Raw genomic sequence first — 15498 nt, 5'->3', positions numbered from 1 at the left:
TCAGTTGAAGACGGTAAGGTCCTCCGATAGTGTCGTCTTGTCCGAAATTCCTTACGGGCGGTGGTATTTCGAAGGAATTTCCAGAGGCCACCCAAGGCCCAGTGTCCAGTAGTAGGAGGATTAATTGAGCCCAGATCTGGGTAGGGTCGCGTCGGTTATGTCGGTCTCGAAGATAAAGATGCTGCTGCCGTTGGTGGTGGCGCTGATGTTGTTGACCTCGCAGCCGGTCGTAAGTCAGCGAATTGTCGAACAGCCCTGCCCTGACCCGGAAAGTCGCCCGATTGTGCAAAACTTTGACCTGGATAGGGTACGTATAAGCGAGCTGCAGAAGAAGCAGTTGTGGTGCGGTTTGGATGACAGTCGTAACTTTTTGTTTGTTTCTTTTACTTTGTCATGTTGATGGGCAGTTTTTGGTCGTAAAGTACACACTAAGAATTTTTTACAGTACTCGGTAAAATTTTTACCGAAATCTCAACAGCCGAGCGCTCGGTAGTCAGCTCGGTAAAACTATTGTTTAATGAGTACTCAGTAAAACATATCTTGAACATGGAAGGGACGATTTGCCGAACACACTGTAAAATTTACCGACAGCTCAGTAAAACTTACCGAGCATTCAGTTAATGTTATTTTGACAGAAGCTCGGAAATTGTACCGAAGACTCTGTAAGAATTGCCGACAGCTCGGTAAAATTTACCGAGTATTCAGTTAAAGTTATTTTGACAGAAACTGGGGAATTGTACTGAAGACTCGGTAATATTTACCGAACTCTCAGTTATAATTCATGATTGTTTACCGTGTTTACAGTATTTTACAGATTTAAAGATATCGTCTCTTGGGTGCTATCTGGTGACATATCCTAACTGATTACATCCGACGTGTCACAAAATAGCACAAAAGCGACGATATTGAAAACAGGACACTTGAGAAGAAGATACAATTATTTAATAATTTTTCTGCTTTATAGGGGAAATATACCCATTTTAATCACTCTAAGCCGATCTTCCAATTCTCATCACTTTTGCCGTTTTCCGCTAATAAATCAACATTTTCAGATGTATCAACAATGGTGAGTTGCTTGCTCACTTTTATTTTTACTATTATTTATTACTTTGGAACATTTCATCACGGGTTGTGGCAAAGAGATCGCAATCGTTTCTAAAAATTTCTTCTGTTGAGGGATTGTTTTCACCTGATCAAATATGTTGGAGAAGCTTCTGTACTGGTTCAAAAAGTCTATAGATGGTTGCAACGAAGTATCAATTTTGGAATTGTTGAGAAATTTAACGGTCCTGTTTTCGTAAAAGTCGGAGATCATTTCCACTAAATTTTCACAAATGTTGATTGTTTCAGTAACTTTACAATCTGCAAACTGCTGTGAGACGACAAATACTTAAAGAAACTATTCGTCGAATTTCTTCAACGCTTGGTCCTTTAGGTTGACTTTTCAAATCTTCGTCAACGAGTGGTTCCGAGACACTGGCTGTCATTTCCGGTTCAAAAATCAATGGTTCAATTACTTCCGATTCGTCCACAGTTTGTGGCACTGCGTGTTTTTCCCCAATGTGACTTTTTAAGCTCGAAAAGTGCAAGAATCGTAAGTTGCACTTTGGAAAAGTGCAATCGTAGAAAACCATCTCATCCTGAATGTCACCACCTTTAAGATGAAGTGACATGTGGTGGCTGAACCCCTCCAAAAATCCGGACACAACTCGTCCACAAATGCAACACTTAATGTCTGCCATCTAAAAAACAGTAAAAAGAAGGAGTTTGGAAAACTTACGCAAAATATCCACTTGAGACGGGTCGATTTTTCGAAGATCATTCAATATACTATCCATTTTATTCACCTTCACTATAAAATCACTTCAAATAGTGCGCTGCTATTCACTTTCACTTCAAAATCACTTTAATTATACTTTAAAATCCGATCGAAAACCACGCAAGCAACCGAAGCGTCGAATATTTCGCTGTACAATGGCGGTTAATGGCAACGAAATGTCAAAATAAATTTCACTGAGTACTCGGTTAAATTTTACCGAGTGCGCTGTAAACATATCAAGTTTTACCGGGTTACCGGTATTTTTTTACCGAGTTTGAATGAATTACCGGAAAATTCAGTTTACTGAGGAATTTCGGTAAAAAAACAACCGAGGTACGGTATTTTTTACCGATTACAGTAAAATACTCTACATTTCTTCGGTAAAATGATTTTTGTTTACCGGTTGCTTGGTAAAAATCAAGTTTTACTGTGCAATTTCGGTAAAAAAATTACCGAGCAACGCGCTCCTGATTTAGTGTGTAGCCATATGGGACTGAGGCGGCATTTAAAGGGGCTTTTTTTATTGAACTCATCTAGAAACCGATTACGAACATAACTGTTTGAAAAAGCATATTACAAATCTGTAAAGAAATCAAAACCAATATAGAATCCAAGATTTTATGAACATTTAAATTTATCATGATTCTTGAAAGTTTTTTTTTAATTTTCATTCAATGATTGTGCATTTTGATTTAAAATTTAATTTTATAACTTAAATGAAGTCGATTAAATTTCATCATAAGTTTTAGCCTGTACTTTTGTAGTAAAATTTATAGTGAGTATGTTTTTAGTGTTTTATTCCTATCGAGCAATTCTCTACCAAAATAGGAAATGGATTTTATTTGTATTTTTGGATTTGGTTCAAACTTTGTGGGGGCCTTCCTATGACCAAAGAAGCTATTTTGTGTCATTGACTCACTTAACAAGTCTCCATACAATTTTGGCTGCTGTCCATACAAAAATGGTACGCGCATTTTCTGATCACTTGTGAGGAGTATTGACAAAAAATAGGTACACGGAAAAAAAATTGCCGATTTTTTAATTTAGTTTTCTTAACAAAAACTCAATTTCCCAAAATACGTATTTTTTTTTCGAGATTTTTTTTACATGTTTTTTGGGAGCAGTTCTCTACGAAAGCGATCTTTTTCAGAATTTCAATTTTTGTATTTTTTAATCCGGCTGTAACTTTTGTGGTGCTTTCGGTATGCACAAAGAAGCCATTTTGCATCATTAGTTTGTCCATATAATTTTCCATAAAAAAATTGCAGCTGTCCATACAAAAATGATGTATGAAAATTCAAAAATCTGTATCTCTTGAAGGATTTTTTTGATCAATCTGGTGTCTTCAGCAAAGTTGTAGGTACGGATACGAAATACACTGGAAAAAATGATACACGGTTAAAAAACTTTTTTTTCGAAAATATCGGAAAATTTCACGAATGTTTCATATTTTAACATTGTAAATCGGACCATTACTTGCTAAGATATCGACATTAGAAAATGGTGGGTTGTTTGGGTGGGACTTAGAAAACATAAATTTTAATGTTTTTAAACCTTTGCATGGCAATATCTCAGCAACTAAGGGTCGTATCAACAAAGTTCAAAAAAGCAAAATATAGAGAATTTCCTCAGCTCTTTGAAAATATTTTTTTTTAAAGTGGGCAAACATTTGCACTAATTTTAAAAAAATACTGCGACTGTTTTCAAAAAAAAGTCACCTAAAAATAGATTTAACTTGAAAACGATGCACTTTATGAAAATGTCACTGAAGTACTTTTGCCTTCCTCACTGAGGTAAGGCTATAATCCTGCTCTAAAAATGAACTTTGTATAAAAACGTCGTAGACCCACCTTCATGTATACATATCGACTCAGAATCAAAAACTGAACAAATGTCTGTGTGTATGTGTGTGTGTATGTGTGTGTGTATGTGTGTGTGTATGTGTGTGTGTATGTGTGTGTGTATGTATGTATGTGACCAACAAACTAGCTCATGTTTCTCGGCACTGGCTGAACCGATTTGACCCGAACTTGTTGCATTCGACTTGGTTTAGGGTCCCATAGATCGTGTTTTATACAGATTGAAGTTTCGATAAGTAGTTCAAAAGTTATGTATAAAAATGTGTTTTCACATATATTTGGATCTCACTTAACTGTATGTAAACTATGTCCGGGTCCATCATCCGACCCATTGTTGGTTAGGTTATCAAAAGACCTTTCCAACGAGTGCAAAACATCGAAGATCTGGCAACCCTGTCTCGAGACATGGCCACTTAAGTGATATCGATGTACTTTTTGGAAGCCGGATCTCACTTAAATGTATGTAAACTATGTCCGGGTCCATCACCCGACCCATTGTTGGTTAGGTTATTAAAAGACCTTTCCAACGAGTCCAAAACATTGAAGATCTGGCAACCCCCCACTTAAGTGATATCGATGTACTTTTTGGAAGCCGGATCTAAAAAATAGATGAAACTTGTGTACAGCGATTGTTGTGAGGAAGGCTCCAACCACATGGGTGGATTAAGTTAGTTTTTGATTGAAAATTTGATTTTACATCGAAAAATGAAGTTGAAAATTTTTTGCGACCAATGTTTCGATTTTTTGAAAAAATCAGTATTGATTCAAAAATTCATAACTCGCTCAAAATTTTTTTGCATGACCTGGAAATTACTGAAATGTTGACATTTGATGTTCTCTAAAACATATCAAAAAATAAAAATGGTGTTTCTTTGCAAATCAAGTTTTAGTGACAAAAAAATAAAAAAAAAATCATCAAATTTTTGTTATGGTGTTTATTTTTTTCCAGTGTAGTCCGAATCCTTTGCTGAAGACACCAAATCGATCAACAAATTCCTTCAAAAGATACAGCTGCCAAATTTGTATGGAAAATTATATGGACAAACAAATGATGAAAAATTGCCTCTTTGGGCATACCGAAGGCACCAAAAAAGTTACAGCCGGATTGAAAAATACAAAAAAAAACGAATGACCGAAATCTGAGAGAACTGCTCATTTGTCATTGATGAACGGCTTGTGCTTGAAGTTCTTAAAGCTTCTGAAAAATAACAAGATTGAAAAATAAGTGTTATTGAAATTAAACTGGATTGAAATTTACAAAAAATCAATAATCTGTCGATTGACTCGTTTTTCAAAGTAATTCGTTATCCGGAAAAAAATGTCAAAATCAGCTTTCACTTTTTTGGGTTTTAAGTCATTTTAGGGGCAATATTAATTAGGGGAAGGTGAGGCAAGACGACCATATGGGGCAAGAGGAACAATCGCCCGTATGGCCGTAATTTTTACAATTTTGATTATTTCCAGTATGAGGAATTGATGCTAGCAATGCAATTAGCTGATTATACTATCACATAACCGCCAAAACGACGTAAACGCCACGGGGCATAAGATTGAATGAAGTTTTTGTCAAAACCTTAGTTTTCTTATAATTTTTGGAAAGTACAAAATAAGGCTTGGAGTTCGTTTTAAAGCTAATTTTACCAAAATGCTATTTTTCCTAGATCAGTAGTGTCCCTATCAATGACTTGCACCTATTATAAAGCATGATTTGACTTTTGGTTATTTTTGTTGAGAGTTTAAAAAAAAAAACTTGTTCAGGTGGGACAAGTGTACCATATGGATTTTTAGTATGGAAAAAATTACGAATTGCTGTAACAATATATTTTATTGGGAAATAAATACATAAAGTACATAAAAACTGATAAACAGTTGATGACAAAATTGTCCACCCAAAATATAGTGATATTATGAAAATTAACTAATTATCATGTAATTATTTTTTTTTCGTAAAAACGGTCTAATTTATAGTAAAATTTTATTATCAAATCTAAAAATAAAAGATACGTTTCAAAAACATTCTAATCTGATGTATCTAAGTAATAACAGTTCAATTGTTAGCAAATTAACATGTTTTGCCTTTCTTTCTAAAGAAAGGTATAGGTTTTACTTTAAGCCAGGACGTCATTTCCAGCTTCGTAAATATGTCGATTCAGCATGAATTTTAAACCGAAAAATCGCTAAAAAATCACACTGCATCGATTTTCGACGCTCTATCGATTCACCTTGATAGAACTCGTCTATCTCGAACCCTCGAATTTTGAGAAAATAAATTCCGTGGAGGTCGAGTGATGTTCGTATGTGGTAAAATTTTGCAAAATTTTGTGTCGCGCCGTTCTCAGCTCCCATAAATCCGATTTCGATTCTCCTAAATGCAGATGAAAGCTAGTGTGCTGAACCTGGGCGAGTTGCCGCGCAAATTTCGAATTATCCATCTGTTTTCGGATGCGGCCAGACTTTTCCAGAAAATACACAGTTTCCAAATGAAAATATGGTCCAATTTTTTTCATGCATTGTTCCCCTTGCCCCAACGGGTTGTTCGTCTTGGCCCACTAGTTGAGTAGAACGTACGGAAAATCAAAATTTTTAAAATCTATTTTTTACATTAAAAACAGGAAAACTTGTTCTATCAAAGTTTTAGTCAAGACCTGGAATAAGATGATTATAAAAAAATCCGACAGATTTTTTAACGTATTTAATGGGTTGCTTAGCTTGTTACACTTGCCCCACTTTCCCCTATCTTGTCAAAAAAAAAACAAACCATCCACATTAACGACCCCCGGGTCTTTTGTGGTCTCTATTGCAAGTTTCTGCTCGAACCTAGGAGTCCGAAGGCTTGAATGGGGAGAGCACCCAAACCTCTTTTTACTCCAAGGAACCTTCCACCCCAGTGTTTGAACTGACGACCTTTGGATTGCGAGTCCAACCGCCGCCAGCGATTCCACCGGAGTAGGCTTGGTTTGGTGTGTTGTTTGTACTTATGGCATGGATACGACTCCTACACGTGGATTGACTTAACGGCCTAACAACCAAGGCCGGGACCGACATTTTACTTCCTCATCCGATGGAAGGTTGCAGCAGATGGGAATCGAACCCAGAATCATCCGCTTACAAAGCGGACAGCGTAACCATTCGGCCACGCACTGCCACTATCTTGTCAAAATTGGTAAAAAAAATTCTCATAGTTTCAGAGGAGTTTGATAAAACACTTTAATACAAAAATAATACCAAAAGATGGTATCCTGACTTAGAAAATTTTCCACAAATTCAAATCATTTCTTTATGGGGTATATCAAAAATGTTAAAAATCAAGTTTGAAATTTTCAATGGAAGCATTTGCTTTGAGACATCATTTTAGCGCAAAATCAATTATTTTGTCAAAATTGGTCAAAATTTGTCCATAGTTTCAGAGGAATATGATAAATTACTGTAATACCAAAAGAATACCAAAGTGTGGTGTTGCACCATTGACAAATTCTGCAATTTTGCAATATCAAAACAATACCTTAAATTGGTATGATATCAAATTCCTTGGGCATGAGTAAGGACCTCGACGCCGTTAGCAATGTTGGCTTTAAAATAAAATTTCGTGATAATATCACTTCCCCCCAGCCAACATTTTTGCCATGCGAAGCGGGCCTCGACGCTGTGTCTAGGTTTAATTCCTAGCTAGGAGCCATCAGTGTCTTAAGAGGTGGTCCCAAGGCCGAGTAGGAGTTCATGAAGCAAATTAGTCGTCTCCCACCCCTTTTAAATTGAAAAATGAACTCTGAAACCAGCGCTTACTCACAACAGAAACAGAGGCCTCTTCTAGGCATTGTAGGATAGAATAGATTTTGAAATTTATTTTAAAAAAAATATTATTAGGTAGCATTTTGATATGTCAAAATTTCCATAGAGTCTCGGTCAATCAATAGTGCGATGATATCGGACAAAATTCGTTAATCTGTTGAACTAACGGTTTTCGGATTATGGTTGTATCGACCATTGTTGCGAATCGAGGGTCTACTGGAGCCTTGACGATCAAATGGAGCCTAACATTTCAAAAGGGCGCATGGGTTTTGTGAACAGGAGTGTGTCTCCTTCACTCAAATGACAGTTTACATAAGGTATAATAGAGATGCACTCTTGTTTGCAAAGCTCTATGCCCTAATGAAATGAATGGCATGAAATAGTCGTCTTAATTACTAGTGTTCAACTTATGAACTGTTCATTTATGTTTATTGGTTTTTGGAAGCGGCAAGACTGGTTTAAAAACAAGATCCTTTACCTTATTTGGCGTTATAATAAAACATTCGGGGATTTGAGATTAAATTTACTTTCAGACAGTTTAGTTTAGGTTGTTGATTAAAGTTAGATAGTTTTCCGTAGATGAATAATTGGACTTAAATGATTAGTTGATTTGAACGAAGTGTAACATTTCATTGGCAGATCTGTTTCTAGTTGTAATGTACGACAAGACTATTGACGGACGTGACAGGTCGGCAGTTAGTTTTCATCTTTTTTTCTCTAGTATTTTTTATTTCCTTTAAATTTGGAATACATTATAGGTTTCTTTTGTATAGATCTCCGATTAGTTACATTTTCTTATTTAATTAACTAATAATTTAATTTATTCCGGGCCTTCTTACTTTGAATCACAATTTCAGATTTTCTTTATTCAGTGTTAAACTTAGATTATCGTAACTGCTCAAATCATCCAAGTTCTTACTACTCACATCAACACTAATTTTCTTTCACCTCCCCCCTCCCGATCCCCTATATCTTCCGGTGGTGTTCATTTGGTATGCAATACTAGTTCGGCCACTACCCTTTTTTCCACAAGAAACCGGACTTGGACTGACTTGAGGCCGCGTCCCCCACCTTGCTCCGTAAAACGAAAACGAAAACGAATACCTTAAATTGGTATGATATCAAATTTTTCTCTTGCATAATCCTCAAGACAAATTTTTAAGGGTCCAGGAATACCAAAATTTGATACTGATACCAGAGAAAGTTATTATTACACATTTCCCATGTTGTTTACCCATGCTCTTATCTGTTGGGTAAATGGGCAACTGTGGGATTGAAAAATCTCAAGTTTCTTTTGATTAAGAAACTTGATAAACTATGTACATACTGGATAGCTAAATCTGATAAATCAGGGAAGAAAATAATAGAAAATAATGTTTAAGCTAATTTGAATTTCGAAAAACAAGATAAAAGAACAGATCACACCCAAAAAATGTTACAAGTTTAATAATTCAGGTAACCTTTTCTGTCCTTTCGTAAAAACAAATCCAAACTTATATCTTCCTCCAGTACGTCGCCGGCAAGTGGTACGAGATCCTGCGCTACGACCAGCACTTTGAGCGGGGCTGCGACTGCGGCTTCGCCACACTCACGCCCAAGAAGAGCGGTTCCATCAAGGTGGAGAACTGCTGCGAACGGTTGCCCAACACCACGCTGAGCTGTTCGGTGGGTCGGGCGTTTGTCAGCTTTCCGGACCATGTCCCGCTGGAGGGCAAGCTGAACGTCACCTTCGGTGGTCGTGAGTTTGATTCTTTGGATTTAGGTGGTGGTTTCAAATCTCTGCTCAAAGGCTTTGCTTTTCCTGGTTTCAGCTCCGCTCAACTCCAACTACTGGATCATGGACACCGACTACGACAACTACGCCATCATCTACTCGTGCAAGAATCTTTCCGAGAACAAATCGGCTGAGGCGGCTTGGGTGCTTTCCAAGCAACGCACCCTCGAGCCCCGGATCGTGCCGACGGTGGACAAGCTGGTGGAGCAATATCTGGTGCGGGCAGACATGCGAACCACGGAGCAGAGCCAATCAAAGTACGTATGGTAGCAATGTACACTCAGTTGCATTAAACAAGCTGGTTTTGCTTAAATTACCATGCTTCATATAGAAATAAATTTTATTATTTTTTTCGATTTTTCGAGAATCAAATTAAATTTGATATTTGTCTATAGTCAGATGAATTGTAATTAGAACAAATTAGTTTTCTGAAAAGCAACAATTTGAAGAGATTCTCGAAAATAATTATTCCAAAAATCTTCATTTCTTCGACTTTCCTCTTCTGTAACCCACTGTGCATTGGTCGGTTCTGTTCACGACAGACGACAAACTATTTTAATGAAATCCCGTCAATTTCCGTTCAATTCTGATATTTTTTCTTCGTTCATTTCTTCCTCCTCCCCTCCTCACCAACAGATGCAAATACGACAACTGAGCACCGACCGAGAACTAGTCTTAATTGATCCGCAAAAAAACTTTTACCCAGCTAGGGCAAAACTTATCATCATCAGCAGCCGCCGCCAGAAAAACACACCGAAAGCTGCAGGCAATCTCTTCCTGGAACTTCTCAAACGAAAAACTCCTGCTAATGGCGGCCAGGTCGTTCGGGATCGGGCCAAAGTTTCCTGATGCTGGACGGTTGGATATTTTGTGCAGACGAAACAAGAAACCGCAAAACTTTCGATCGAATTTCATTTAATTTGCTACAACATGGGGCACAAAGTTTTGCCGCTAATAAACATAACATTCGAGCTTTTTTTCAAGTACTTTGGCATCGAGCAGAAGTGCTTGAGCGGATTTTTGAGTTTTGAATGGAAAGAAAAAAATCCATGTTTGAGAAAGAATGTAACAAATCGAAAAATGTACTTTTGGCACTTTAATTGCTTTGCCTTTTCTACAACCTATATATTTTTAAACAGAAACTTTCCAAACTGCTTGTTTTTCACATTTTGAAATATAAGAAAAAAATGACATTTGACTTACAGCAAATCGCATAAGAACAAAGTCCGAAGTCATCTAGTAGCGAGGTTGGGTTGTAGAATGTTGAAATTGAACAGCAATAATGTCTACCTTAATGACTAATACCAAACACGATGATGCAGCAGTCTTAGACACAAAACGCCTTAATCTTATCGCCGGAAACAACCAAAATAAATGCTCTTTTTATCAAAACCAGCGCTAAAGACATGCTATTTCGTTGTTATCACTTCCGAAAAAAGTGTCTAATATAAGACCCGTGCAGTGCCCCACTTTATTGGCATCGATTAGTATCGTTTGTGAGTTGATAGGCGTCGGTCGGTCACAAGAGAATCGAAATGCAGTTAACGGCGGTTTCAATTTTGCTGGTTTGTTTAGTATTACCGGGCTTTAGAGCACTGGACGTGGCCGGTCCCTGCCGGACCTTACCGGTGGTGCAAAGTTTTGATGTAACGCAGGTATGTATAGCAATAATTTATGAGATTTTTTTCAAATAACTCCACAAAACTCGATTTTGACAGTCTTAACCTTTTTCGATTTTTTTTTTCATTACGGGCGTTCAGTTTTTTGCCACGTTACAAAAATAATCGAGAAAATATTGCCCTGAACAACTCTCGCGGAGACAGTATGGTGCTAAAGTGCTTCATAAAAAAGATATAGAGATTTCAAAAGCAGTGTAATCAGTGAAAAAACTCACTTTTTTTGGTGATAACTCAACATGTTAGCATTTAAGCGGCCTTACACAAAAATTACACATCTCTGCCGAAGACAACAAAATGTTTTGAGCCTTTCTTGAGGAGTTTTAAAAAATTTCAAGCGATTTTGAGCTTATTTTCAAGTAACTTTGTTTTCAAAATGGCGCATTTTGGCGCAAAACCGAACAATGCACTTGGAAGTATACACTTTCAACTATATTTTTAGAAAATATCTCCGTGTCTATCGGTGTCTATTTTTATATATCTCAATTTGTTATTCGAAATCATAATGAATACAAGATAGCCAATAAGTTAATTTGCACCCCAATTCCTCAAATATATCATAGTTTCCAAAAGTTTCCGCTTGACTAAGCAGTGTTGGCAAAAAGTATGATTTTTACCGAGTATTTCAATATGTCTCTCTTAAACGCTCTGTAACTTTTGTTAGAAGCAATTTAGCACCCTACTGTTTTTGGGAGAGTTGTTCAGGACATCCTGGGCTATACTCGTACGATGTTAGTTTCATAAAATAATAAAACATGAATTTTGTTAATTAAAAATGTGAATATTCAGGATTCCCCAAAGTAAATTCCATACAAATTTCATTCGTTTTGCGCCAATCGTGGGCTTAATCAATCGCTCCCAAATTTTGGGAGGTTGTTTGGGTCCCTAATAGGGACCCAAAAAATGTGTTGCTGGAAAAATCAATTTTAGATTCCACCCTAATGGACTATATTTCAAGAAATTAAAAATCAAGGTTTTTTTTCTGAAAAAAAAAAATAACCGAAAACTTGTTTTTACTTAAAAACGGTACATTTTATAATATGTTGACAAAATTACTTCATGACTTCAAATTCAATTTTATCAAAAATCTTATGTGACCCAATTCGGCCCAGGTGACGATAAAAAAATGTATACAAAGACTGCATGTGAGGGGAATGTTTAGGATTTATCCTAAATGAGTATGAGTGGTACCGATATGTTTAAGGATGTAATGTCGGTGCTTATCTTAGTTGATAACATTTAAACTTACCGCTGCAACGACGGTTTAGTGCAGTAACTAGGGCAATGTAGTGATAATGCCTTTGATTAACTTAGTGGCATGATAATCTCAAATATCATTTGCAGCCAGACACCTTGCACACACAGCACATAAGTGATACTAAACTTAGTATCTCTTCATTTATAAAGACTCTGATTTTTTTTAATTTTAATGAATTATTTCAGTTCCATCTTGCCTTATGTGATCAATTCTCTGAAATTTCGGTCATTCGTTTTTTTTTGTATTTTTTAATCCGTCTGCAACTTTTTTGGTGCCTTCGGTATGCCCAAAGAAGCCATTTTGCATCATTAGTTTGTCCATATAATTTTCCATACAAATTTGGCAGCTGTACCTGTATCTTTTAAAGGAATTTTTTTTATCGATTTGGTGTTTTCGGCAAAGTTGTAGGTATGGATAAGGACAACACTGAAGAAAATGATACACGGTAAAAACAATTGGCGATTTTAAATTTAATTTTTTGTCACTAAAACTTGATTTGCAAAAAAACACTATATTTATTGTTTTTATATGTTTTAGGGGACCAACTTTTCAGAAATTTCCAGATTGTGCAAAAAATCTTTGACCGGGTTATAAATTTTTGAAGCAATACTGATTTTTTCAAAAAATCGAAATATTGGTCGCAAAAAATTTTCAATTTTCAAATTTTTAAAATCGAATTTACAATCAAAAAGTACTTTAGTCAAATTTTGATAAAGTGAACCGCTTTTAAAATAAATCCACTGATAAAAATTAGTGATCAAATTTTAAAAAGCTGAGAAAATTATCTATATTTTGCTTTTTTGAACTTTGTTGATACGACCCTTAGTTGTTGAGATATTGCCATGCAAAGGTTTAAAACAGGAAAATTTATGATTTCTTAGTCTCACCCAAACAACCCACCATTTTCTAATGTCGATGTCTCAGCAACTAATGGTCCGATTTTCAATGTTAAAATATGAAACATTTGTGAAATTTTCCGATCTTTTCGAAAACAATATCTTCAAAAAAAAATAAAATCAAGACTAACATTTCAAAAGGGCCAAAAATTTAATATTACTCTCTTTTGAAATGTTAGGCTTGATTTGAACAAATGAAAATATTGTTTTCGAATAGATCACAGCTTTCGGGAAATATTTTTTCAAAATTGGGCAAACATGGGCACTTATTTTAAAAAATTGAATAACTGCGACTTTTTTCATAAAAGTTACCTAAAAATTGCTAAATTTTGAAAACGGTGCACTTTATCAAAATTTCACTAAAATACTTTTTGATTGCAAATTCGATTTTTCATCGAAATTGAAGTTTTTTGCGACCGATATTCATGTTTTAAAATTAGTGCTCATGATTTGAAAAAAAAACAGTATTGATTAAAAAAATCATTACTCGGTCAAAGATTTTTGGCCCGTTCTGGAAATTTCTAAAAAGTTGGCATTTAATGTCTCCTTAACCATATCAGAAAATAAAAAATAAAAATAGTTTTTTTTACCGTGTATATTTTTTTAGTGTAGTCCTTATCCATACCTACAACTTTGCCGAAGACACCAAATCGATCAAAAAATTCCTTTAAAAAATACAGATTTTTGAATTTTTACATATCATTTTTGCATGGACAGCTGCCAAATTTGTATGAACTAATGATACAAAATGGCTTCTTCGGGCATAACGAAGGCGCCAAAAAAGTTTCAGACGAATTAAAAAATACGAAAATTAAAATTAAAGAAAATAGACCGATTCCGTAGAAAACTGGTCATGTAAAGGGGCCAACCATAAACTTCTAGGTCTGCGATTGTTTACGCTCCATACAAGAAAGAACTTTTCCGTAAAATGTTCACGTTATTTTATGTTTTATGAAAATATGTTTGGGTAAATAAACATTGAACATTGTGAATCTTATGCGTATTGTTTACGTAATTTGAGCGTTTTTGGTTTATTTCATTAGTCAAATTTAACATTGCATGCAAGATGGCTTCATTTTTTTTGTAAGATCAATAAAAGAATAATTCAATAATACCAAATACCTGAAACAAAAATTACTGAATCGAATCCTCCCTTCCAGTACATGGGCATGTGGTACGAGATCCAGCGCTACCCCCATCGTAACCAACCCAACGGAGACTGTGTGGTGGTAAACTACACGCTAAACCAAACCACCGGCGAAGTGGCCATTCTAAATCGCATGAGAGTGATAGCTGATGACGCCACCGTGGAGGCGCGAGGAACGGCCGTAACGGATCCCGATTATCCCGGCCAGGGTGTTTTAAGGGTGCGTTTCGAGGAGACACCCCCGGAGGTTCCGGCCTCGTACTACCGGATTCTGGGCGTTGTCTATGACCGGTATGCCGTTGTGTGGTCCTGCCGGCAAAATGGTGCGAACTCAGTTGGTAAGACGGTTGAATCTTTTGAAAATATTGTTTTATTCGTTTATTTGGATATTTATTTTTAGAATCTGCTTGGGTACTTTCAAGAGCTCCAACGTTAGAAGGCGTTTCAGTATCGAACGTTAAAGCAATCATCGACCAGCACCTTGACCAAGAATCGTTTACAATTACGAAGCAAGGGGAACAGTACTGTGGAGGAGCAGCGGCTTTGACAACTTCGATCGTGGTGTTTATTTTGAGTGTTTTTGTTATGTTGCAATCAAATAACTAAAAATGAACTAATAAAATCTGCCTAAGCAGTCTGTTCGAAAAATCGTATCAGAAATTTTTGTTGTTATCTTTTTCAATCAATTTCAAACCAAGACGGCGGAATTCCGAAGCATTAGTTCAATAGGACGAATCTGCGTTTGTAAATAAGCAGTCTATCCCTTTTGCTCAAGTGACAGTTCACGTCAAGTAGGAAGGGGATAGATTGCTTGTTTACAAACGCAGAATCGCCCTATTGAACTGTTACTACGGAATTGTTCTGGAGTTCAACAACTTATCTTTACGGCAAATAACATTCAATTAGGGATAAAACAAACGTTTCCCTTAAAACAATTAAAAGTAAAATGAATTGTTGCTGCTCCGGTGGAATCGCTGGTGGTGGTTGGACTCGCAATTCAAAGAAGACACCAGTTCAGTTCGAACCCTGGGGTGGAAGGTTCCTTGGAGTAAAAAGAGGTTTGGGTCTTGCTTTTCAAGCCTTTGGACTCCTAAGTTCGAGTAGTAATCAAAAATAGAGGCCGCAAAATTCCTGGTGGTCTTCAAAGTGGATTGTATATAATTTGTGATAAATCATAATAATAAACATTCCTTAATAAATATTAAACTAAAAATATTTCTGGTCTTTGAGCAAAACTCTGCCGAAATTTACATTAACAGATAAACTGAGTGTTTGCTAGA

At 36.1% G+C, this 15498-nt stretch overlaps 2 protein-coding genes across 3 annotated transcripts; both read left to right on the top strand.

Moving 5' to 3' along the window:
* Positions 1–2: 2 nt before the first annotated feature.
* LOC120418771 (apolipoprotein D-like) lies at positions 3–10227 on the top strand. Of its 2 annotated transcripts, XM_039581249.2 has the most exons (4): positions 3–307; positions 8977–9205; positions 9279–9498; positions 9878–10227. In XM_039581249.2, exons 1-4 carry the CDS (start codon positions 158–160, stop codon positions 9894–9896), a joined length of 618 nt encoding a protein of 205 aa, XP_039437183.1. In that variant the 5' UTR covers positions 3–157; the 3' UTR covers positions 9897–10227. The 2 variants fall into 2 exon arrangements, with proteins under 2 accessions (XP_039437183.1, XP_039437184.1); XM_039581250.1 differs by lacking the exon at positions 9878–10227 and having other exon boundaries at positions 9279–9511.
* A 494-nt stretch (positions 10228–10721) lies between these two features.
* Positions 10722–14871, top strand: LOC120418772 (apolipoprotein D-like). The gene is made up of 3 exons (XM_039581251.2): positions 10722–10896; positions 14232–14556; positions 14619–14871. The coding sequence occupies exons 1-3, from the start codon at positions 10777–10779 to the stop codon at positions 14822–14824; spliced, it is 651 nt and encodes a 216-aa protein (XP_039437185.1). The 5' UTR covers positions 10722–10776; the 3' UTR covers positions 14825–14871.
* The last annotated feature ends 627 nt before the right edge of the window (positions 14872–15498 follow it).

Source organism: Culex pipiens, chromosome 3 (genome assembly GCF_016801865.2).
Source record: "Culex pipiens pallens isolate TS chromosome 3, TS_CPP_V2, whole genome shotgun sequence".
Lineage (NCBI taxonomy): Eukaryota > Metazoa > Arthropoda > Insecta > Diptera > Culicidae > Culex > Culex pipiens.
The sequence above is the reverse complement of the archived record's forward strand: the minus strand, read 5'-3'. Positions and strand labels throughout refer to the sequence as shown.

Bases quoted from the DNA above. Each gene is read 5' to 3' on its own strand.
- LOC120418771 (XM_039581249.2), top strand. From the start codon at position 158: ATGTCGGTCTCGAAGATAAAGATGCTGCTGCCGTTGGTGGTGGCGCTG. The intron at 308-8,976 runs GTACGTATAAGC...ATCTTCCTCCAG, and splicing joins AAAACTTTGACCTGGATAGG to TACGTCGCCGGCAAGTGGTA. The intron at 9,206-9,278 runs GTGAGTTTGATT...TCCTGGTTTCAG, and splicing joins GAACGTCACCTTCGGTGGTC to CTCCGCTCAACTCCAACTAC.
- LOC120418772 (XM_039581251.2), top strand. From the start codon at position 10,777: ATGCAGTTAACGGCGGTTTCAATTTTGCTGGTTTGTTTAGTATTACCG. The intron at 10,897-14,231 runs GTATGTATAGCA...CCTCCCTTCCAG, and splicing joins AAAGTTTTGATGTAACGCAG to TACATGGGCATGTGGTACGA. The intron at 14,557-14,618 runs GTAAGACGGTTG...ATTTATTTTTAG, and splicing joins AAATGGTGCGAACTCAGTTG to AATCTGCTTGGGTACTTTCA.